Source organism: Aulonocara stuartgranti (genome assembly GCF_965226115.1).
Source record: "Aulonocara stuartgranti genome assembly, chromosome: 9".
NCBI classification, from domain to species: Eukaryota; Metazoa; Chordata; class Actinopteri; order Cichliformes; family Cichlidae; genus Aulonocara; species Aulonocara stuartgranti.
In genome coordinates this window covers 6,030,700-6,056,985 of record NC_138960.1, presented here as the reverse complement: position 1 = coordinate 6,056,985, position 26,286 = coordinate 6,030,700, and the positions used below count along the sequence as shown (strand labels likewise).

The window sequence follows — 26,286 nt, the reverse complement described above, 5'->3', positions numbered from 1 at the left end:
GCTGAAGTGCAAACTGAGCATCAAAATGAGGAAGAAAGGGGATTTAAGTGACTTTGAACATGGCATGGTTGTTGGTGCCAGAGGGCTGAGTATTTCACAAATTGTTGATCTACTGGGATTTTCCCGCACAGTCATCTGTAGGGTTTACAGAAAATGGTCTGAAAAAGAGAAAATATCCAGCAGGCTGCAGTCTGAGCGAAAATGCCTTGTTGGTGCAAGAGGTCAGAGGAGAATGGACAGACTGCATCAAGCTGATGGGAAGGCAAAAGTTACTGAAATAATGACTTGTTACAACCAAGGTATGTAGAAAAGCATCTGTGAATGCATAACACATCAAACCTTTAAGCAGATGAGTCATAAAAGTCCACACTAGGTGCCACTTCAGTCATCTAAGAACAGTGAACTTCAATTTGGACAGGCTCAACAAACCACATTAATTAAGCTGGTCCCACATTTAGACGCTAGGGTCAAAATTTGGAGTAAATAAGCACTAGCCTTGGTGAGCATTCCAATCAAAGTCTAAAATGCAAAACATGGTTTGTAGATTATAGCCAACATAGTGGTACAGCACAAGGAGATCCTGGGTTCAAATCATGCTCTCTCCAATTACCTCTGGGTAGATGGCGATTCTAGCTGCGTCAGACTGGCAACCTGTCCAGAGTCAACTCCAGATACTGAACACCTTCATTAAAGAAACTGCGCTTTGTGTTCACCTGTGTTATCGTTGCCGAATATTTGCATTTATTTGATGATTTAAAACATTTAAGGTGTGACAAACATACAAAAAATAAGAAATCAGGATGGGGGCAAATATTTTTTCACACCACTGTATGTTATCTGCTGCAGTGCAATGTTAGATTAAATAAATATGTGCAATGGCATTTAAAAATTAATAGTGAAACTGGACTGATTGTAAAATGATTAAACAATCTAATGATGTTTTCCATGATTTGCACCATTTGTGCCTGTTGCTTTGAGTGTCTGTAGGCCAGCTTGTGAATCCTACAGAACTGCCTTGCCACTCTGCCCTGCCTCCTGTAAATTCTGCTTCCACATAGTTTTAGCCATTTCTCACACCTCTCAATTCTTTTTCACTTCTGGACTGCCTTCCCCAATGATTCTGTTGCTCAATTCCTCCTTCTGAACAGTCTTGCCCACTGAGCTTTTCAACTTCCCCTTGATTACAGAACTGTGCAGCCAAGAGATCTACAGATATTTGCAGCAGCAACTCAGAAGCTTCAGCCTCTTCACACGTTTCTACTATTCACACCCAAATGTACAGGGAGTGCAGAATTATTAGGCAAGTTGTATTTTTGAGGAATAATTTTATTATTGAACAACAACCATGTTCTCAATGAACCCAAAAAACTCATTAATATCAAAGCTGAATGTTTTTGGAAGTAGTTTTTAGTTTGTTTTTAGTTTTAGCTATTTTAGGGGGATATCTGTGTGTGCAGGTGATTATTACTGTGCATAATTATTAGGCAACTTAACAAAAAACAAATATATACCCATTTCAATTATTTATTTTTACCAGTGAAACCAATATAACATCTCCACATTCACAAATATACATTTCTGACATTCAAAAACAAAACAAAAACAAATCAGCGACCAATATAGCCACCTTTCTTTGCAAGGACACTCAAAAGCCTGCCATCCATGGATTCTGTCAGTGTTTTGATCTGTTCACCATCAACATTGCGTGCAGCAGCAACCACAGCCTCCCAGACACTGTTCAGAGAGGTGTACTGTTGTCCCTCCTTGTAAATCTCACATTTGATGATGGACCACAGGTTCTCAATGGGGTTCAGATCAGGTGAACAAGGAGGCCATGTCATTAGTTTTTCTTCTTTTATACCCTTTCTTGCCAGCCACGCTGTGGAGTACTTGGACGCGTGTGATGGAGCATTGTCCTGCATGAAAATCATGTTTTTCTTGAATGATGCAGACTTCTTCCTGTACCACTGCTTGAAGAAGGTGTCTTCCAGAAACTGGCAGTAGGACTGGGAGTTGAGCTTGACTCCATCCTCAACCCGAAAAGGCCCCACAAGCTCATCTTTGATGATACCAGCCCAAACCAGTACTCCACCTCCACCTTGCTGGCGTCTGAGTCGCCCTGGAGCTAGGCCTGAGCCCAAGGGCAAGCGTCTGGTGGCTAGGCCTTTGTCCATGGGGCCCGGTCGGGAACAGCCCGAAAAGGTGACATGGGCCCATCCTCCTGCAGGAGGAGTTCCTGGCAGACCAATCCTCAGCTACCAAGATTGGCAATCTGGAATGGATAAAAATAATACTATTATGAACAGTGGTTAACACAAGCACTGTCCTTGGTACAGAAGAGTGGTCACTCAGTATGTGTGCCAGCACAGTGGCACAATAATTAAGATACTGGTTTCAAATCCCTGGCTTATTTCCACAGCCCACAAAACTGTCCAGGTAATGTGGTTCAAAGATATGACCACATCAAGACCAAATCTTTGACTAAGCTCTGTTTCAAGTCCAGGATTTCATTTTCCACCTTGAGACAGATTTGGGTATTAAAATTAATTATTGCTTTAATAACTTCAAAATAACCTTAATTTGTTCCAGTGATTGTTTTTTACTGGCCACCATTTTATGAGGAATGTAAAAGTGGTGGCCTCACAGTATTGTGTTCAGCTTCTCTGCAGTCAAGCCAGATAAGTGGCTTCTCACTGCAGAAGGCCATTGGTCTAAGCACAAAAACCAAATTCAAAGCTTTAGTTCATAATTTCAGTTGCTTTAAATATTTTCCCTATAGTGATGTTAAGGCAAACAATAAATCTTCTTGCAAGTCATCTTGATGCACTACACATAGACAAGGAAGCCTAATTTCCACATCTGTGAACACATAAACATAAATTGTATATCATAAGGATGGACCTAGTAAAAACATTTTCAGCTGCCTTATCAGTTTGCACCTTGCCCAGCTTTAGCAGCTGCAGCTTCCAGGCATATGTCCTTTATTTCTCTCCAATATCTAATGGCATTTCCACCCCTTGGTAATAGTATTAGCTACTAGATATGAAGCCTTCAAGGCAGAAAGTTTAACCGAGTTAAGGGCTTGCATTTGTGGACACCATTCCTTAAGCAAAAAGAAGAGTTATTTCTGGCCAACATATAAACAAGAATCTTGGGATACTGGAGTAAGGGCATAACTTACTGTCCTTTTGTGTGATGGAGATGTGTTGAGAAAGTACCACAGAAAACAATGTGAAGTTTCAAATAGGATAGGCTCAATTTTCAGCTGTTAGCCTCTGTTATAATAGATAGGTGGCAGACTACTACCTACTGGGATTCTGCAATTTCTATTTCTATTCCTGGATAAAGACAAAGGAGAAGTTGGGCGTCAACTGCCAACTTTTTTCTTTTTTGTTAATATGATATTACTTTGATATTGATAAGTTATTACTTTGGTAATTGAGTTCTAATAACTTGTACATTATATAAATATATTTAAATTACCACATTATTAGATCTTATTTCTTAGTTTAGAATACATCTGTTGACAGAAACATACAAAGATGGATTTGCTGGTATGTTTCTGACCATTGTCTTCCTGCATAACTGAAGTGCACTTGAGCTTCAGAGCCAGAACATTCAGGATTTTTTGGTAGAGAGCATAATAATTAACTTAGGGATTAATGAAGTATTCTGATAGTGATTGAAATTGTGATTCATCATTAAAATGTTCACTTGCGAATATGGGAAAAACCTTTGTTATTTTGGTCACCAGTGGTTTTTGCCTTAGAACTTTTCCATGGATGCCCTTTTTGCCCAGTGTCTTTCTTACTGTTGAACGTTGAACATTGACCTAAACAGAAAAAAAGTGAGGCCAGTAGTTGTGTAAATGTTGTTCTGGGTTCTTTTGTGACATCCTGAACGAGTTGTTAATGCACTCTGAATAAGATTTGGTACCACTCCTGAAAAGGTTCTCCACAGTTTCAGGTTTCCTCTATTTGTAGATAATAGGTCTCGGCCTGGTTTGCTGAAGTCCCAAAGTTTTAGAGATGGCATCGTAACTTGCTACACTGGTGCTAAATGCCTCCCACAAGGCTGTCAGACCCACAGCCTGTACAGCTGGTGCCAACCTTGGTTTAAATGATGGAAGATCTGGCAGCTATGCATCAGAAGCAGGCAGTGGCGGACTTGAGGCAGCAGGACCTATTGCAGCCTCAGGCTAGCAGCACACTGAAGGCAATATTTAACTGGCTCCTCTTCCCATGGATGCAAGGCTCAAGGTACGTGAGGCCCGTGGAAACAGACGAGAAATTTTTCACTGGAGTTTGCCCTCAAGCAAATGTTGACATTGAGATGATGGCCAAATGGTATTTTGCAATGAGTGGGACAGAATTTTTCAATTGAGTTGTGACACTTCTAATGGGGAAGAAAACACCCAGCTGTTGGTTCCAAAGAGCTGTCAGGAATAATTTTCCAGGCAACTCATTATACCATTGTCTCATTACCTGATGGCTGTGACTGTTACAGGTCATCACTTGAGTTGACAAACTGTTTTCAGACAGTGCTCCTGGGCCCTTGCAGTGATTTCTTTGACAGAGTCATGCCTGTTTTTAAGGGCCTGAAGATGACAGCCATCCAACACCGATTTTCTGCCTTGTCCCTTGAACACAGATTTCAGCAGATTCTCAAAATCTTTTGACGATACAATCTTATGCTGAACGTTCATTTTAAATTGTTCCACAATCTGTAGACAGCTTTTTGCAAATTAACGAATCTCTACTCAAATTTATTTCTAAGAAACACAGTCTCCCTAAGATGCTCTTTTTATACCAGTTATGCCGACCAGTTTTCAGTTAGCCTGATTAGTTGCCAAATGTTCCTCCAGCTGTTTCTTTTAAGTATCACTTACTTTTTCAGGCTTGTTGCCTTTATCCCAACTTTTGGAGAAATGTTGCTGGTATCAAATTCAAAATGAGCTAATATTTTATAAAATGGACATGTCCAAGTTTGTGAATATGATTGTTGAATTGAATTAAGTTGAAGTGTCTTAAGTGTTGCGGCTCAACCAACCAATGGCCGCGGCAGGCTAAACATGAGGACACAGATGACGCGCAACAATAAACGCATAAAATACACTTCTGTATCATTTGCTCCTTTTATTCCACATGCAACTGTCCACTATACAAATCGAGGACATGGGATTAACAAATGCACAGACTGCACAAACAAATAACTGCAACTCAATAATAACTGCACTAACTACTAAATCAAATTACAACTTGGTCTATGGTATCAATTAGTGCACAAATATACAAAACCATCAAGTTACAGTTAAAATACATCAAATCATTCAAGCTGCGCTCAAGCTGCAATCAACAGAAAGTTTTGCCTCCTGCTCACCCTACCTTTCTGCTCATCAACATCAGGTGAAGTGAACAGGTGAGTGCAACCACATTTATTATCTACCACACCCATGAGACACGCCCAACACCCATGCACCAATATAGTGAGTCCATTTAAACCAACCCACTTAGTCAGACGGGAACCACTCATATGGCTCCTACATTAAGAATAAATGACCTAATGATCATTAGTTGAGAGTTCCAAGTCTTCTTTAATATGGCAAATTGCTGACATGTAAACATTGGTATAATGAAAATTTAATTGAAGTCCCAAGTTTCAGCTTTAATTTAAGGGGGGGTAATAAAAAAATTGAATTAACTTTTCAGGAATCTTTACTGTAACCACTTGGTTACATTGGTCAGTGTATTTTTCCTTTTTAAAAATCCACCAGGTTGTTGATTTGACCATTATAATTTTTCGTTTTTCTTTGATAGGTTTTTTTGCTTTATAATGACATTCGTTTTGGATCTTATATTGAAAGTTCCAGTGAGCAAAGGGACAGTTCTAAGTCTTTTATCTGTTTAATGTGGAATGGCATAGCAAGGTGAAACACCTCACCTGGCCATGATATGTCTTCTTAGTCAATTGTCCAATTATTTTTCACTCCCTATAAACTGGGGACCATATAATTCAGAAAATGTCTGTAATTTCAAAACAATTGCAATCCTTTTGTTAAAGCTCATTAAGTCTGCAATTCAATCACGTCTTGATCAGTGTTCCCTCTTGTGAAGTAGTCAGATTCGAACGTCAAGGAAGGTGGTAGGGAAGCAGACTACGCAAACATTTCAGGTTTCAAGAGGTGAGCAATTTATTTACAGTGAACTTAATTTAATGTGTAACTTAACAAAACTTCCCCCAAATTAACTCAGTTAACAAAACTCAACAGACCATGGCTCTGGTAACACAGCTCACCTCTCCTCTCTCTTGAATCTGGTAGAGACTGGCTTTAAATAGGGCCATCAATTTCCCTTCACTTAGCCCAGCCAGTACCACTCTCTCAAACTGAGGGATCTAAAGCTCTACAAAGATGATTAAAAAGACACAAAATCTCTTCACACTTTTAATATGCACATTTACACAACTAAATAGCAGTATTAATGAAAAGAAAAACATTCAACAAATCCCTTTAAACCTTAACACAAACAAAAGGAAGCGTTTCTATTGACAAAGAAACCCCTCCACTTGGTTTGACCTGCTGATGTCATGTGTGACATCATCAGGACTTTAAAATGAGGAAATGCTAGGCAGGCGTTTCCCCACACCTGACCCTCATGAAAAATGAAAAGACAGAACAAAGTAAGTATGAACAAATGACTTAATCTGTAACATAATAAAATATAAAGAAACATCTACCTGAGTATTTGCCTTAATTTGCAGAATGTTTGATTTGCCGGCAACAGAACGCTTACACAAACAAACCCGGGATAGTGAGTGCAGCAATGTTACTTGACAAATAGCAAATCATAGCAAATAAATAGAAACAGAATAATGTGCATAATGTGCAAAAAAAGGTCAACACATATGGGACAAATGGAGAGTATTGCAACTGCTCATCCCCTTTGTCACACCTCTAATTTTTCATGTGTCTGAGCGAACACACAAACTCCCTGAGCGTCCCTTGGACCACTGTGAGCGACATCAGACGTGTGCACTGTGGTCACGCCAGCATCGAATCATCCAAGTTACATGGTTTATTAAAATAATCAAATTACAGCATTTATGTTAGACTACTTTTAATTAACTGCTTTAGCCCACTTACAATGACAATTTTAAAAAATCTTGTTCATGACCTGTGTAGTATGTTAACACTACTGGAAGTAAAAAATAACTTGAACTCCAATTTTGAAAACACAAATTTCTTTTCTTTTTTTTTTTTGTATAAAGCTCTGACTTGTATTATGAGTCTGTGGTCTGGGAGAGAGTCCTGTAACTCTGTTTGCAAAATACAGTATATAATGACCAATGTTGGGCAATTAATTATATAGTTACTTCTTCAAAAAAGAAACCGAGTTATGCAAACGACAAAGTTTTTTGCAGCTGTTTACCTAAAAATGCATCCAAGGCATTTTTAAAAAATAAACATTTCAAACTATTTACAGAACAATCAGGTGTTCTGCATCAAATCTGATGTCACACAAATTATTTGTGGCACAACTACACAAGATTTGCGCTAAACGTCGCAAATCTCTCACATCTCAAAACACCACCGTCACTCCTAAAACCTCCCCCTTCCTAAACAACTAAATGCCATGTTGCCATATCATTTTTTGATTGGTGACATGTTACATTTTTCGACCAATAGGAAAGGGTGGGGTTTTTTTTGGTTTTGTTTTTGCTCACAGGTGGAGAGTGCTGTCGAGCACTTTCCTTATAAAACACCGTTTTTACTGTTTAAATATAAACAACGTCAGTATTCTGGAAGAAAACCAAACATTGCAGATATTTTTATCATAACTCTGGTTTCACGTGGCCGATCAACACAATTTAAAAACTGGTATAAAGTCCACACTTTTTCCGTCAATTGTTCCGTCTGTCCTGCTCCTGCTATTAATGGTTGTACACGTTGTCATTAACGTGGCTTCACTCCACATCAGTCACGCCGCTTTGCTAGCTAAAACACTGGTGTCGGCACATAAGGACGAATAAGGACGTATATACGAATGTGAATCGCATCACTGGCTGGACCATGGGATAAGGTGGCATTGTTCTAATCCCATACAGGAGCAGCCAGTCACTTACTGACTAACACTGCAAAACAGAATTGTTGAAGTATTCATTTTAATTTTAATTTAGGTTCGATTTTTTTTTTGTGCGCTGCGATGATGTACAGAGGAAGCAATGCAAAAAGTGTGTCACTGTCCAAATATTTATGAACCTAACTGTGTTAGAACATGCTTTGTACCTTTGGTTGTTAAGCTAAAGAAAAACAGCGGCTATATAATCGTGGTTCATCCTGTGGTAAGCTGGGTGCTTACTTCTCAACCCTGTGTCACCATCCTCATTAAAGTGGCACTCTGCAGCCTCCCTTATACAATCAAGTCTGCCCTAACGTGCACGCCACCTATAAATCACCTTGTGAAAATCAATGGGCTTTAGTAAGCCTGGGACTATTGTATCCTTGGAAAAGTGTGAGATGAATTGAGATGAAGTAAGGGCAAAACTGGTACAACATCCACCAAATGAGATGCAGGAGAAATGACTGTAAATAGAGTGGGCTTAAGGATATATGTTTGTAACACATCCTTAGTAACAAATCTTCAGTTTTACAAATTATATATATAAAGTTTTTAACAGAATTCTTCCTGTTAAAAGGGTGTTTTTACTTCCCACTGTAGCTCCTAGACTGTAGCTCTGTAGCTCTCTATTATAGTAGGGTCTTTACCTTTCAATATAAAGCATTTTGAGGCAACTGCTGTTGTGATTTGGCGCTATATAAATAAATGAAATTAAATGAAAACAATTCAAAAGATCACATTCAGAAGACAGGCAAAAAGATTTTACTTTTGCATCAAAAACACTGATTCTTTTTCAGCTGGTTTCCTTTATCTCAATTGCCGTTGCTGTTTCTAGAAAGAAATACATGCAAAGAAATCTGCACCTCCACTGTATTTTGTAGGAAGTAGAGTACTCAAATCTAAAATGAAAAATACAAAAGTACCCTTTTTTATTTGCAAATGCTGAAATGCAGTGAGTACAATTAATGACCAGCATGTTTTGAACTGGCATAAAAGCTTAACATGGATTACATTCACACATTCAGAAAGATCGTGAAATATTTGGCATTGAAAAACAGAATGTGAGAGAAAACGTGAAACGGAAAGCACAGAGGGATTCAAACATAATATTTCATGTTCATTTGAAATTCTTCTCATTAGTGGAATGAATACAGTTAATGGCAGATTTCACCATAGGTGGACGGACGATAATTCCAAGGCTAAAGCTAGTGTATACCTTAAATCTGTATTCCTTCTAATGGACATCAGGTCCTCAGATTGCAAAGAGAAGCCAGATCATAAACATGATCATTCTGATCACTTGATAGATATCCTCAGCCAACATTTCCTTTAACACTAATAATTGTTAATTTCAAGTCTTATAACATGGTGTTAATTTTGTACATTATGGTCCCTAATACTGTAAAAAGCATGATAAATCAGGGGGTGATTTTGGGCTGGCATGCATGATTGCAGTGTGTCTCAGTTTCATAGTTAGATCTCCTTTGCAGGTTGTGTAATTTTTCCAAAGATGAAGATGGCTACAGAAAAAAAATTGATGCTTCATTACAAGGCATTGGTAAACAACAGGCAACATGATAGATATACTGACAATGGCTTAACCGGTTTCCGTAGTTTAGGCACGAATAAAAACAAATGTATCGAAATGTATGACAACATCTAAATAAGCTGTTAATGCATTTTTTTTATATGCACCATAATATTACGCTAGATTATAATAATTAAATAGGAAAGTTTGAAAGTAACAGAACATGTGTATCTGAACTCTCCTAACAATGTTTCTGAAATACCTAAAAGCTCTTTTCACACAAAAGTAGAATCATCCTAATTCAGTTTTTTCCTTTGGTATATAGAAAATCCTTTTTTCCTAAAAGATAACATTACAGTAATTTGTTTTGTACTTAAATCAATTTGCGCTTTTTTGCAATCTTTATCAATTGTAACATGTCAAGTTCCTGTAAGTAACAAATCATAAATACAGAGACTCTGAGAGTTAACAAGCCCAAATGACACATTGTAGGCAGAAACACTCTTCATATATTTAACTGCAATACAGGGTTTTAACAAAAAAGGAGCACAAAAGGCACATGCAGTGAATCTGGCTGCTAAATAAGTGTTGATTTTCCATCCTCTTATTTCTTCTTCACTTGTTTTTGGCAGCCAGTGGTTTGCGGCTGATTTTCTTACTCTTATCGTTGTTCTTTTTGGGTGGTTCTGGGTTGGCCTGCATGTGTCTGCCATAAAGACTGAGGAGAGGAAAAGAGGAAGGAAGACACATTCAATATCAACATACATGTTTATGATTACATACAAAAAACTGCACAAATGTTTTTCAGAAAAGATCATGTAAAACTCAACCAAAAAATGTGAATTTTACTGGCCCCAGATAGTGCTCTGTTACACATGAGTCAGAATAAATTACAGGTACAAGGAAATTTTTTATGCATCACAAGGACTTGTGAATTAACTTCCATTAAAAAGTAGCCTTGTCTTCCTACAAATACAATTAGAGATAATTTGACTAAGCTGAGCAATAACTCAAAGACATCTGTACTATGAAAGCTCTGTGAAACTGACTTCTCAAAATGCTACATGGTGTAAAACAAGTCTCCAGACACAGGTGGATGTTTACTTATAAAAAAGGGGAAATGATGAAGCAAACTAAAATAGATGTACGGCCGTTACACCCTTTTTAGCAAGGCCAAAAACAAGCTATGAGTGGATCAGTGGAAATATCCAGTGATATGGTGAACTGAATTAATTTTAACTAATTCACATGAGATACGAGTACTCTCTCTGCCAAGAACCCTAATAACCTGTGTGTTTTAAAGTCTTTGCTTACAAACATGAGAGGGGTATGCACAAAAGAAAAGGTATGAAAACTCGTACTGATATACTGCCTTTCTACTGAATTTGAGATTCACCCAATCATACAAACATTCAGGTGGTGCATTTATCTGTACCTTTTAAGCCTTTTTATCTAACATTCAAACATACTCTAGGGTTAGGACCTGCAAAAGACCTGCAACTGACAAATAAAGGCCATCTCATCTCATCTCTCATACTCTGACAGATGGATCGGGGAAACTCAGGGTTCAGTATCTTGCCTAAGGATACTTTGATACATAAAGAGGAGTGGTCAGGGGTCAAACAACAAATTGCCTGAGTGGTAGATCTGAACCACACCCAGCCCGACAATTTAAGTGTAACACGAAAATCAAGAAAATCATCAACAGTGAACACACAGTTGTTGTGTTCAGTATTGATTGTCCATATTATTACAGTATACCTTTTAGTGTAAGTTACACACACCACCACATACATGCTCCTCTCACCCCACTGCCACCTTTGCCGTCCCATGGGTCTCATCTTTGCACAGAAGCAAGAGAGCTCATCGGACTGGAAAAGAGTTCTCTGCTCCTCACTGCAGGATGTTTCCACAGATAAACGTGTTGTTTTTCTCTCTTCTAGGCTTAACATTTTAAATAGTATTCAAAATATAATAATAATGATAGAGGCTGCCATATCGCTGCCAACACCAGTAGGGGGTAGGGTAAAGTGTCTAGCCCAAGGACACAACAACCAGGACAGAGAGCAGGGGAATCGAACCGGCAACCTTCCGGTTACAGATGAGCTTGGCTCTGTGGCAACCATGGTTATATTTTATTGTAAATAACAGTACAAGTAGGAAAAGGAATCCAGGGTTGAAATTCTGCCTTCAACAGCAGAGATAATCATGTGCACACAGGCCAGCAATGGCTATAAAGCTACAGCCAAACAAAAATGTTGTAATTATTCAATTATCTGTGTTTAGACATTGTTTCAGGTAAGAGTATAAACTGTTCATTGCCTCATTCCTTCTGAAATGAGACAAGGAATTCACCCTTTATCCTCTTCTATGATTAGACAATGCTTAGATTAGGGAACCATGTACAATTGAATCGGGTATGGGGCATGGAAATTGGGGTGAAGGGTGTACATAATGAGTATATCCCTTTGTGGAAAAATGAATTATGCAAAGGACTTCTTAAAAATGCGTTAGTATTCCAACTAGTAACTGTCCTATGCTAAATATCAACTATTTCTATTTTCCTTTATCTGGTGTCAGTTGTTTTATTCCAGCTGTTACGATGCCTCAGTAAATTTCTCCCTTTTCCAGCCAACTGGTATCTAATGCTCTTCTACTTGTATCTCCTGACCCAAGGCAACCTTGCACACATGTGCATTTCAACACTGCCAAATAGATGAATAGCTTTAGTTAAGAGGACCTGGAGTGACTTATGGGATGTAATGGAATTTCTAGATGCACCAGGTCAAAGTGCCACCAAAGTCACAGTGTGTCTGTTCTCTCTGCGATTGATATCAAGACAACAGTTTCTTTCCTTAGCTGTTGTTATTTTGGATAAACAATTAAAGCGATGTACAGTGTAGTGCACATAAATCTGGTTTCTTTTAAACTGTTTTGTATCTCTAAATTGAATTAGTACATTTAGTACAAAATATATTTTAACAATAATGTGTTTCCAAAAGTGAACAATTTCTATCATGCATGGATATACCAGAAAAAGCGTAATAAAACAATAATGTGTTACAAATATGGCCAAATGCCATTTTTAGACAGCAGAAACATAAATTGTGTATCTATAAGAGCTTGTCTCACTATCAGATCGCATTTCCCAACAGTTTCTGCAATAGCCATTATTTACACTGTCCTTTGTTGGCATCGACAAAGGGAGATGTCACCGTCATCTGAGGTTTATATAAAAACTTCCAAACTGCTGAGATTTTAATGAGGTCACAGAGGAGCGCAATATCCACACACTTCTTTCGTCTTTAGTAACACACCTTTGAAGTCTGAATAGAATTGAATGAACGGTTGTAGTGATAGGCTACACAGATAGGCTAGACAGATGTCAGACAGACATACAGAGATCCCTTCATTTGTTAGTTTGGTTTGAATGAGATGAGTCTATGCAACTGTCAGGCTTTTCTCTTGAGTGGTCCGTGGACGGGGTGACTGTAGGCATTCAAACTTCATAAACTGGAGGGTCAATGCTGAAGTGTTTGCTTGCATACACTGAGATGCGGTTATGAAAGCAGATGACCTGAACATTTAAAAGGAGCCACCCATGATTTCCTTCTATACGTATAAATGCAAGTCATTTTAAATACAAATCCCTGAATACTAATTAAAAACTCACACCACAAGAAATTACCTAGAATAATCATAGTTAAATAACGGACATTTGTAATCCTCTTTTAGCCAAAGTTCTCTGTGAATGATTTAAGATCAAGCTTAATGGGCTAGGCACCGCTATCCACTGTTTTTGTCCGTTAATCATCCCAGGGACCATGTCAATAGACATTAAGGGCCCACCCATGGTCTTCTGTAATATGGCCTCACCATAAGTCCTGATACAAAACTTGTAAATTAACCACAAAGTTAATGTTTCTAAAATCAGATTACATAGAAATGGAGCATGGGGGAATACCTGCACGCAAGAATGTAACAAGACTGGGACTAGGAAGTCATCAAAGCTAAATTTCACCATTTTTATTTGGTTATTAGATAACATTCAGAATTTCAGCTAAATTAAGGCTGGTATTGTGCCAACAAGCAATTTATTGTGGTCTACCAAGCAATACAGAGTTCTTGTGGCAAGACTTAATTTGAAGAACAGGAATGGTGTGTTTGAAGGTGTTTCCAGGTCATGCTGGGAGCAATTTTCTATCATTGTATTGATATCGCAATATTGCTGTCATCGGTCAGAAGTCTTATAGCCTAAACCAGGGGTGCTCAATACGTCGATCGCGATCGACCAGTCGATCGCAAAGGTAGTATTGGTAGATCGCATGGCATTAAAAAAAATAGATGCCAGCCTATCATCCATCCCGTCACTTGATTGATACAGGGAAGCCAGTCAGATGACATCAGATTTTTTCTGACGCTTAGGTCGCTGCGCATGCGCAAACAGCGGCGCGAAGTGTAGTAAAACTGACAAGCTAGTCAGCGAGTTAACTCCAATTTTTAGCTCTCGGTTTTTTCTCTTAAACCTGGCCGTCAGCAGCTACTGTCCGGACTATGCATCCCTGGCTGATTCAATTCAGTGCAAGTCATCAGAGTAAACTCAGGTAATGACAAAAAATTTACATAGTTAATTGTGTTGTGAAATATTGGATATTGCGGTTATGCATGTATACATTGTAGATATAAAGAATCCTCAATATATTTATAAATAAGTATATGTTTTGGATTTTTGTAGTGGGTAGATCATTTTGACTTGGTCATTTTATAAGTAGCTCACATGCGGAAAAAGTGTGAGCACCCCTGGCCTAAACAGAACTTGGTGCTTCTCACCCGGCATTGATAGCTGAGGTAAACAGTGAGTAAACAGCTTTCTACGGATAGGGGAAAAACTCCAGGAGGATCCAAACAGTAATGGAAACCTGGTGGCTGCAGCCATTGTGGGGCATAGTGGTACAATGTTGATTACACTGTTTTTCCTCTCACTAGGCTGCAATCTACTGATCTAGTGGTGAAGTGATCTAGTGGTGAACCCTTTAAAGTTCAACTTTAAAGGGTTCAACTTTAAATTTGGTCAGGCTGAACTACAGACCTCAGCCATGCTAAATTGTGTAGCTTTTGTTGTAGTGCACCACAGCAAATTTTAAAAATTCAAATCATAAAATTTTAAATTAGGTGTCACGCATACATTTTCTAATTGACACCCATGTGAATGGGTACATAAAGCCCTGAACCCTGGGGTGCAAGGGCCCCATCATTATTATAATTATTATTATTATTATATTTTTTAAGAACAGATTGCTAGAACAGATAGCTGTTATTTATGGCCCTAAAAAGACAATGCACGCAGAAAACTAAAATACATACTTCAAAACATCGCTTTCAAAACAAGACACTGAAGATACTAGAAAAGCTTAAGCATGTCACTGAATTTCTACAGCTAATGCTGCACATGCACACGCACACACATACACACCCTAAGAATGTGCGTACACAAATCCACAATAGTGAAAACTGTCAGTCTATGATTGAAGTGTCTCGTTTTCTTCACCCTGCCTCCATCCCATGTCAAACCTCTCATCTGGGAATTAAATATGCCAACCCCCTCCCATGCTGCCCATCAAAGCAACTGTAGCCCAGGGCAGAGAGACACACAGGCCAGAACAGAGAGGAGTGGGACAGACAGAGATACACCCAGTGGAGGAATAGCAGTAGGCAACTCTTTTTCATTTTAACATCAGTGTTTGCTTTCCATGGGCATTTTGCCTTAACTCACGCAAAACCCATTTACGTTTGGAAACAGTACAACAGCAACTCTCTAGCTAGATGTAGTATTACAAAACCAGCTGGGTTTTAGCCATGTGCAGCAACAGCTCAAAAGGAGTGAGTTGCTCACCAATTGGAAGGTCAGTATATTTACCCTTAAGTATCTCAGACGCACACAGTTGTGAGTGCGAGTATTTTTGATCAATAAAGTGCAGTGTAAGGCTAAAGAGATACCTATTTAACATTTCCCTGCTTTAAAAAGCCTGTCTGTTTGGAGAAACCACATCACCATTTAGGGTCTGCAGGGATACATATCAGACAGAGAGACAAGTTGAGACAAAGTAGGATCCTTGTGCTTTGCAGAGCTTTTGCCCACTAGGGCCATCCCAGAGGAGACAATGGGGCAGGGGCAGGTGCCAGGAACCTCCTGGGAGTGTCTGGAATCAGCCAGGCATAGGGGCAGTTGACAGTTTTTACCATGTAAACAGAGCTCTAGGGATGGTACTGTCTCACTATTGGTCCTCAGTTTTGTCCAGGCTGAATTATGTCAACATCAACAGGATGGATTACTGTTAAACATGGTCCACTCATGTTAACCTCAGGATGAATTCTAATCCCTCTATGATCCTTTAATAATTGTAATCTAGTCTGTAAACACAGCTATATATTGTGTATACTCTCTGGATTATGACCAAATATGAGGCGTGATCTCAAAGTTTCATGACTCTTCATTTATATGGCAAAAAAACAAAAAACAAATATATGTTGTGACCAACAGCTCAAAAGGTCAAGGTCATCAAGTCAAAAGCATGGGGATTAAAGCAATAACGATTTTGTTGCTTTAACAGAATTCATGGAATTGTGGACATAGTTCTACCTTTCAGTGGAAACAAGGTGAACTATGGGATAATACTTAGTGCAGAAAGAAGGTTCCGGATGTAAATCTCTGATCTGTGTTTCCAATGCGTGCCCTGGCTTCCTTCCATAGTTCGATAGCATGCTTTGGTTAACTACTGATTCTAAACTGGTGATAGGTGTTGATGCAGGTTACAGATACTACTTAGGAGCGCAGAATAAAAGTATACCAAAATACCTCGGGTTTACACTGGCAATGTGAAATCAATTGGACATCATTAAAAAAGAAGACGTTTTATAGTAACATCAACAAAATTTCCTTGTTAACCACTCTAATTGCTACTTTGTCTGTCCATCAATCCTCTTAACCACTTGTTCGATGTGGGCGGCTTTAGGCTATCCAAGCTCTTAGTTGGAGAAAGGTATGGTACACTTTGACGTGGTTGTTGACAGAGTTTATCGTTATGGCCAAAAAGGAAAATGAAGTACAAAGGCTACTATTTTAAAATAGTGTAGTAATTCAGGCAATTCTTTAGCTGCCCATCTGCATCTGATGGTACCCCCACCCCCCACCCATCAGGGTCAGGGAGAGACTGGGTAAGAGGCTAGGTGCAGGCTGGACAGGTTGCCGGTCCATCAAATACACTTTCATTTCACTCATCACTGGGACGAATATCTTGGTTGTTTTTTGTAATGTTGTTTTGTAAGGCTCTTTGAGTAATTGATTTGCCCATACCCCCAACATAGGACGACCTCTAACTGGTGTGGAAAGGTGCTGTTAATAGGCCTCCTTTGCTCTTAAGCATTGCAATAATGTTAATAAGTCAGGAGATCAGAAGAACTATGAATATTTCATAACAATTAAGAAAACATGTGAATATTTTTGTCCATCCATCCATCCATTCGCTTCCGCTTATCCTTTTCAGGGTCGCGGGGGGCGCTGGAGCCTATCCCAGCTGTCATAGGGTGAAAGGCGGGGTACACCCTGGACAGGTCGCCAGTCTGTCGCAGGGCTAACACACAGGGACAGACAACCATTCACACTCACTCGCACATTCACACCTAGTTGTGTTATCTCAAATAGATGTCTCTTCTAAACTGATTTTAAGTTTTGTGCTTTTATGTCTTAATGTAAAAAAAGGTGTGTATCTATTTCATAAAATTAAATTGTATAATGTTTTAAAAAGATCTAAATCCTTTACAAAGATGATTACAATTTTGTCAGTATGTGAAAAAAGAAAGTGGAAACAGCTATTGTAATGAACACAATAGAGCTGCTTGAAAGAGCTCAGGACTGTGGTAACTGATTGAATATGCTCCTTTCAACAAAAGTGATTATTCATTAAGTCAATATGTGGACAGCCAATGCAGCACACTTGGTGTTGTCAAAACAAGCAGTATTCGCATAATTATGGGTACCAAGCATTGATGGATGAGAGGCTCATGGATAAAATGGAAGAGGGGGAGCGGGAGTAGAGAGAAATGATCAGTATGTCATAAAGGAAAAATTAAATGAGTGTTAAGACAGAATAATAATGCAGCCTTATTGATGCTAGGATCCAGTTCATTAATGCTTTTTAATTTCAATTTTAAGTCACACCTATGTTAAGTTAAATAGAAGTAGTGTGAGCGGCTGTAGTGACAATACTGCCAATGAGATACCACCTCAAATAAAAATGTGCATTGCTCCAAATATGCTGTCATATTAGAACAAACAGTTAATCTAATTTTCATGGCACTACTGGCACACCCACCCTGACAGTATTAAATGCAATTAATTAACGCTAATTACTTTAATAATGCTTCCCTCTGATGCATATCTGAAAAGCATTATCCATGCCATTAAATAAAATACAATTTCAAATGCAAATCACTTTACTGTATTGTTTTGAATCATGCAAAAATAATAACAAAAAAAGTCCATCGCATGTCTTGAGGTTGTCAGCATCAAGCATGCTGCTACTGCTGAATATCCTGTAGCAGCCAGAAAATGATCTAAAATCTACATATAAAAACAAAACCAAAAACGACAGAAAACAGCCACAAAGACTGATCTGCGTTTTCTGCAACTGGAATAAAAACTTACTATTAAGGCACACCAATTAGCATGATAATACAAAAATGTGTAGGATTTATTAATGAAGATTTAACCTATAGGAAAAAAAACCTATATAAAGGTAATCTGTGCTTGTTCTAAAATGAAGAGTGTTTAAATGGTCTATATTTTTATTAACAATACTTGACAATCAGAAACCAAATATCTAACTACACCAACCAAAATTAACATGCTAGATAATCTGTTCTGATTATCTTTTTTGATATGCAGTTTGCCTTTGCTAAATATAGCAACACTTTTTTATTTATTTATTTTTACTACATTTTATGCTATGCAGAGTGTAGCACAAACTCAGAACAGCTTTAATTTTTACTGTCACTATCACAGATACTAAATAACATCTCCACTATGTGGAGGTTGCAGAACCTTGAATCACACTGAGGGGAACTGCAGTCCTCACAAAATGGTGAGATCACAGTTAAAATTCTCCACATAGTGTAGCATACATGCTGTGGTGTGTGTATGATACCTGAAACACAGCAGACAACAGCAACTAGTACAAGTCATTTGCTAATTTGCATTTGACAATGCTGCTGTTCATCCTGTGTGGAGTGATGCGATATTTGTTTTATTACAAAAAAATGGTCAAAATTAATTCTGCATTCTGCATGTGTAATTTAATTTTGTGCATTTATTCCCTGTCATCACAGTTCTTTCAGATCGTGTTTTAGTGTGGGATGAAGGCCATGGGCGTAATCTCTTTTATGTTTTGGCCCTTTTATTTTCTCTGTCCTGAACCTGGAAACTCCCAGGAAGCTCAAAGACAACTTTCACATTTTAACGGTTTTTAAAAGTAAATTCTCTCATATGCAGCCCAGCAGTAAATTAAGCATTTATTGCTGCAATCTTGATGGAAACAAGATAGCAGCACATACAGATGTATGCAGCAGCACAGCGTCCCCAACTACTGTGCACCTAACGCGCTGATCACATACAGTCGTCGAACTAATACACATCAGCCTGAACCCTGACTTGGGATTGGACTGACAGTATCCTACCCAACTGGGTGCTTTGTGGGTTATTGTCTGGAACAGCAAGTGATGCAGATGGCAGAGAGAGAGGAAACAAAAACAGGGATGCAGAGCTGGCTATCGCTACCTTGCTGCATAACTATACAATGGTTTAAGTTCACCTGATCCATTCCTAAACCCATGTTGGTGAGGTTTAATACCTAATCTTCAAATCAGACAGAAAGACTGTCTCACAAATTCAAACTGGGACATGCCCCCAAAAAGTTGATTCTGTTCATCTGGACGTAGCATCTTCAGTCAGCTGATTGATTCTCAGCTGACTGCAGGTTTCGCCAACCTTATAGAAAAGACATTTGCACAATGACTGAAATGAACACCACTGTCAATCAATAGCCTGTGATGTGAGTTTCTTCATTAATTATTGAAGAAATGAGTGGCATAACATTTCTCCCACTGAAAATGCTACGTTCAGATGAAGGGAATCAACTTTTTGGGGGGGATTTCCGTACCTGGATGATTGCGCATACATCAAAACAAACTGGGATATGGTTCCACAGGACAGGGGCATGACAGCTGAAGGCTCTGCCTCCCATTCAACTTTTATAAAGAAAACAAATTCACAAGTAAGACTGCAATCTGAGAGCAAAGTGCTCAACTAGTACAGTGGTCCCTCGCTATAACGCGGTTCACCTTTCGCGGCCTCGCTGTTTCGCTGATTTTTTGTGTGCAATTTTACATGTTTTTTGTTTTTTACAGCGCATTGTTGTCTGCGTCCTGATCGGCTGTAGACGATTATCAATCAACCTCGTGCTGCGGTCTTGTACGGTACAGAATGTGTTCAAGCTTGTCAAATTTACATAAATCTTCGATCGCTAGCAGTGTGACTCTGAAGTGCTGTACTGTATGTTTGTAAGTTTTCTCCCCAACAAATACAACAATGTCGATTAAATGTTTTGCACCATCAAAGGCAACTGCGGGTGCCTTTGGTTTCAATCTATAATACTGGACTTATTTTTCTACGAAGGTTTGAACTTTGAAAGCGTTTAAACAAGAGAGAAAAATGTGAAAACATTCATGCCTGTCTGAGAAAAGTGTATAAAGTTTGTAGTTGGCTACTTTACGGATTTCACCTATCGCGGGTTATTTTTAGAACGTAACAACGAGGGACCACTGTAGTTCAATTCCATTAAAAGGAATTTTGTCAGCGATTCTGTTCATAATTTTCATGGAGAGAATTTCTAGGTGTAGCCAAGTGGTGGAAGGCTTCCACTTGGGTGGTCTGAGAATCTCATCTCTGCTTTTCACAGATGATGTGGCTCTGTTGGCTTCATCAGGTGACGGCCTACAGTTCGCACTGGAGGCATTCGCAGCTGAGTGGTGGGAATGAGAATCAGCACCTCCAAGTCTGAGGCCATGGTCCTCAGCCGGAAAAGGGTGGCGTGCCCACTCCAGATCAGGGATGAGTACGGGGGCAGACCCAGCACACACTGGAGAGATTAAATCTCTCCGCTGGCCTACGAACTCCTTGGTGTTCCTCTGGAAAGGCTAGAGGAGATGGCTGGGAAGAGGGGATTTCTTGGCTTCTCTGCTTATGCTGCTGGCCCCGCAACCCGGATCAGGATAAATAAATAATAATAATGTAAATAATGTCTACTTTATTGATCTCTGTGGGGAAATCCCTCTCTGCATTTAACCATTCACTCAGTGAAGCAGTGGGCAGCCACTGGGCGCCTGGGGAGCAGTATGTAGGAACGGTACCTTGCTCAGGGGTACCTGAGGGTAGCCGTTCAGTGGATTCAAACCCCTGACCTTCCGATCATGGGGCCACAGCGCTACCTACTGAGCTATCCCTGCCATAAGCGAAGAAAATGGATGGATTCATTCTTTCAATTTTTTTGCGACACTGTGCAACCTATAATGTCTTGGGGACAGTGTTTGCACAATGGATACACATGTTGTGTCCCATGCCCCTACATTCATTTGCTTGTCGTTTTAGATTGTTACCCCTATATCATTCTTATTACTATGCCATCTGATATTTGCAGAGTTACAAGAACTTCTTCCCATTGTTTTGTTTTTTTTAAATATTAAAATCTATGACATGTAAATACAAGCGGCAGACATGTAGTCTCAGCTCCCACCTATTCCTTTCCTATCTCTCTTGCTCTTGTACTGAACAGGCTGGAACCAGATATTAAACCAGTTGTAAAGGCACATGACCAATGCAAGCAATCAAGAGCAAAACAGTTCTAGCTAGAGGTCAAGATAAAGATTTCCTATTTATTTTAAGTGTGTGTATTTCTGTGTGTGCGTGCGTGTGTTTTCATGTATAGCTCCAGTGATGAACTGTTAGGGCCAATTAAAATCAGAAGAAAAGAGGCGAATGGATTCAGTTTCCTGATGATGTCTTTATAGAGTTCTGCTATTCCACACGGCTTAATTAATCACAGCAAAGTTCTGTATGTGTGTCTGCGTGTGCAAAGAGAATAAAAGTTGGTATTTGATTTTCTTTTTCGTACGTGTGTGTGTGTTAAAAAGTTAAAAATATCTATGTGAATATATGCGTGTATGATAAATGTGCATGAAGGCCAAAGGCCATTGATCTGATGGAGGCGTTCCTCTTGCAGCCTCCTCATCTTCAACAGAGTTGCCGAGCAATTACGTAGTATCATTTACAGTCAAGTAATGTTTGTAGAAAGGAGGAGCTGCAGTGAAAATAAGAAAAGGGAAATGCAGAGAGGGACTAAAGGCAGAGGAAAGGAGTAGAAAGTTCCTAACTAAGATTCATGAGAAACAACTAAGGTTTTTAGCCAATGGTGGAAAAGTTCTTTGCCTTTATCATTAGTTACATTTCCTGCTGACCCACCAGTCTTCTGACAGATATGTAGTGCATGTGAGTACTACTTTAATAACCATAAATTAAATAAGTAACAAATCTTTTACCTTCGTTACACAATCATAGTGGATATCTTCTGCTACCCTACACTCATCAGTTTTTAACCAGATTGGGCATGGGCCCATTTCTACTAAATTCCTCACATGTACAAAATGTGGAATTTACAAAATTAGGAATGAAATGAAATAGAACTACATAAAAATGTGCATCTATTCATATTTATACATTTTGCAGGTTAATTTGGATATTTGAATACATCTTTTTCTAAAATGAAAAATATATATGAGCTCACCCCTTCACTCTTAGCAGCATTTATTACAAATATGTCGGTTTTCTTTAATCCGACAAACTTAGAAACTTGTTCAGCAACTTCTTTTTCCATGAAAAAGTGTTTGGTGACAGTACTGACTTTACATTCACCTATACTACTTCTGCTACAGACATACTGTGACTACTCTGTAAGTGTTCTGTTCTACAGAAAGCAATGGGTATAACCTTTATTTCTGCTGCTTTTAAATTTCTTTCACTTTGAAGTTTTGAAGCTCTGACTGATTTCAGGACTGGACTTGTTGCAAAGTGGCATCCTATCATTGTACCACATTAGAGTTCAAATATTTGCATCAAAATAAAACTGCTCATCTTTATTCACCCAAATTCAGTGGCTCTCTTAGAAAAAAATTCAAAAATGTACCAAAACTTAACACAAAAATGAAATCAACATTGTACTACTTTACTCTGTGCTACAATTATGTAAAACAATCTTTACATATATATATTTAAAATTAATCTGTTTAACGTAACAACGAAGGACCAGTGTTTATTCAAAGAGCTCAAGTCCAGAAGTGCAATTTTTGGAACTTTAGGTAAAATTGATTGCACTAGGTAATAACATATCTTTTGTTGAATATGTTTACCATTTTCCTGAAGCCATTCGACACACATCTTCGGCCAGATGGAATATGACTGCATTGGTCATTTCAATATGCCTTTGGGAGCTTGATGGATAAGCAGACATAGGCGGCTGTACAGGGTGACTTTTATGGATCAACCAGTTTCCAGAACAAATATGAGACAAAGGACTGAAAACTGTTTAGACTGTTGTGGTTAAATGCATCTATTGAGGGATGAAATAACAGCGTAAGAGAGCATAGAATGAGGTCTGTTTGGACACGGTAACAACCCTAATGGGAATTTAATTTGTTACTAATGATACTAAAGCTTAGGTCCCAATTTCTGCTAAGCCAGCTACTACATGTGGAGTAGGACAAACGCATCTGACACAGAAGAAGAGAATACATCTAAACAGGTATACATATAGAGTTGTGGTCAAAAGTCATAAAAGAACCAAACTTTGAGTCTTTTCCAATCACTCTATCAGAGAAAAATCAGAGTTGTAGAAATAACGAGACACTCAAGAGAGCCATATTATATTCTTTACAAGTGTATGTAAACTTTTGACCACAACTGTACTTTATTTAAATTAATCTATGTATAGTCTGCATTTTTAAAAATATTTCAGAGATTCAACTTTCAAGAAAACATTATTTTTGAGAATGACAGAAAGAAAGATATTCTGAAAAATATTTAAAATGACTTTTTCCCACCACAGCAATAAGATGATAACAGCCAGATATTCATTCTATTTTCATTAGACAGAAACTGGGGGTGTGGACAGATGTGTGTGTATGTGTGCGTGTGTGCGTGCGTGTGTGTGTATGTGTGAGTGTGTTGACACGATTTGAAGAGGAAGGACATTTAGTCAGGTGTAAATAAAGCTGTGAAGAAATTAACACCTGTCAAAAGAAAGACTGCTGCTAGATGTGAATGTGTGTGTATGTGTGTCCTTCTCTTTCCCTGTTGTGCTGTTTTACAGTAATACATATTTCTTATTTACTTATTTTCACAGTCTATTCATATTGTGTCTTTCACAGTTTGGGACAGCAAACTGAAAACCAGCCATGAGTGGAGTTAAGCTTGTCCAGATGCTGAGACCAGCGTAGACCTTGTTCATCACATAAGGAGTAACTGAAGACTTAAATGAAAATAAACAGTTATCCATAATGTGGTATTTTTTCAAAGTTTAGTCACTTAGCCTCTGAATGTGGATACTGGATCAGCATGTTATATGAAATGAGCTAAATGTTCAGCATTTTTTATTATATTTTAATCCCCAATAAATCTATTTTCATACATTTTTCTCTGTTTTTGCTATCAGACCAATGGAAGGATTAGTTAACAATCACGCTCATAAAATCCTTATGTTAACACAATGACCTCTGACATAAACACCACTTACCAAAACTAACATAAGTTACGGCTTGAGCAGAATTTATTGTCACTGTACAAAGTATGTGGTATAACTGGTCTGTGGGTCACTCTTGCTTTGCTGTATATCCGCCAGCCAACCACACATAAGATTGAAGTTATAACAAAAGACCATTAAAAACAACAAAAGGTTTCTACTGCAGCAACAGTCTGTGTTTTTTTATACTGTAGTTTTTGATCTTTGAAGTTTTATCTTTTTTTTCCTCACAGTTTTCACATTTCTGGTGAACTCTGTCACCGTAACTCCCTTCCCTATTCCAGCTCACCAGTAAACCAATCAGCATTCGTCAAATGCATACTTTATCTGCTTCCAGCAGCATGTGGTTAGGATGTTGAACGACTCACGACAATAACGACAATACATACTTTGTGTTTTTGCAATAAGGGACTAATTGTATATTGCTTTTATTCATATACAAAAGCAAAGTGGTCTGTGAAAGAAATTCTGTTTCAAATCTTTGAGGTGATAGCTGAACTCAAATGTAAGTAGTTCTTATGAATTTCTGTTTAACTGACGTCAAACTTACAGCAGAATGACTGTCAGTTATTTCACGGTCTTTAGGTAACGAAATCTCTTTGAAGAAAAGCAACTGACTGCAAGTTGTCAAAGAAATGATCCCTGTTAGTCAAGCAACCATTTCAAAGACAAAGATTTATAGCAAAAGGTTGCAAAAATGTTGACTGTACTGTGACATCGAACCACTGTTTTCCTTAGTGTGGCTGTAGTGTTAGTGCAATATTTGCTGTATTAAAAGTGATCAAAAAATTATGAAAATGATCCAATAAAATTAAAAATCCTTACATTAATTAAATTTGTCTATTTTCCCCCCTCCTATTAAAGGTCATCATATTATGTATCTAAGAACCATTTTCAGTGAAGATGGCTTTTTTAAAATCACTTTCTGCAAGTCCTATACACGCGCCAGTAGTTGCAACTCTGTGATGCCAACTGGATCTGTTACAGAGTATCAAAAATGTGATTTTTCACTTGGGATAAATCACGAGAGGTGAAACATCTTCACAAACATAAAGCCGTCTAATTGACGTATTTTTTCACCTTGACTTCAATTGAAAGGGACGCAACTCAAGCCGAATTGCGTTGGTCTGGATTAATTACAAGGCACAACTTGCACGCCTTATGCAAGGCTCCCAGTTCCTTGCTTAAGCTTTTTTAAAGAAGAAATTGTTTTGTTGTGGATAAGCTTTTGGTTTGTCTGCAGGTGTACAGATGGGAGTGATTATTGCTTTTATGAATGCTGACTTCAGCAGTGACAGTGATTGATTGCATAGACAGAGTTGGAGTCGACTATATAGTGCAGGTAAATGCTCCATCATCCACCCTGACCGATACAAATAATCATGATGTGCAACTGTTTATCCTAAAATACAACCCGAGCGTTCTTGGCTGGCAGAGCTTAATTATAACGGCACACATTTTAGTTATAGTCCAGGAAAAATTGCAACAATGCAATCCACCACAAATGTTTTATGGTGGATATTTTAAAAAACTGAAATGTATGAATATTTTGTTGCTGTATTGAACCGCAAGCTGTGCTCTGTTATTAATGCTTGAGATGTTTTTAAAAGTTGGCTTGATGGACATATCTTTTTTATAAGGCCCAATTTACACTGCAGACCTTCACAAACAATCAAACAATACCCTATGAGCAGTGTTGGGGAGTAACGGAAAACACGTACCGCCGTTATGTATTTAA

At 38.4% G+C, this 26,286-nt stretch overlaps 2 protein-coding genes across 2 annotated transcripts in view; both read right to left on the bottom strand.

Moving 5' to 3' along the window:
* The window catches only part of LOC309713922 (uncharacterized protein), a 253,893-nt gene that overhangs the window by 108,280 nt on the left and 119,327 nt on the right, over positions 1-26,286 (bottom strand). The gene's annotated exons all lie outside the window — the stretch shown is intronic.
* Positions 9,018-26,286, bottom strand: part of rsu1 (Ras suppressor protein 1) — a 40,015-nt gene continuing 22,746 nt past the window's right edge. Inside the window, exon 9 of the mRNA XM_082545847.1 lies at positions 9,018-10,363. Within this exon, the coding sequence (XP_082401973.1) occupies positions 10,261-10,363 (103 nt within the window). The 3' untranslated portion in view covers positions 9,018-10,260. The remainder of the gene's footprint in view (positions 10,364-26,286) is intronic.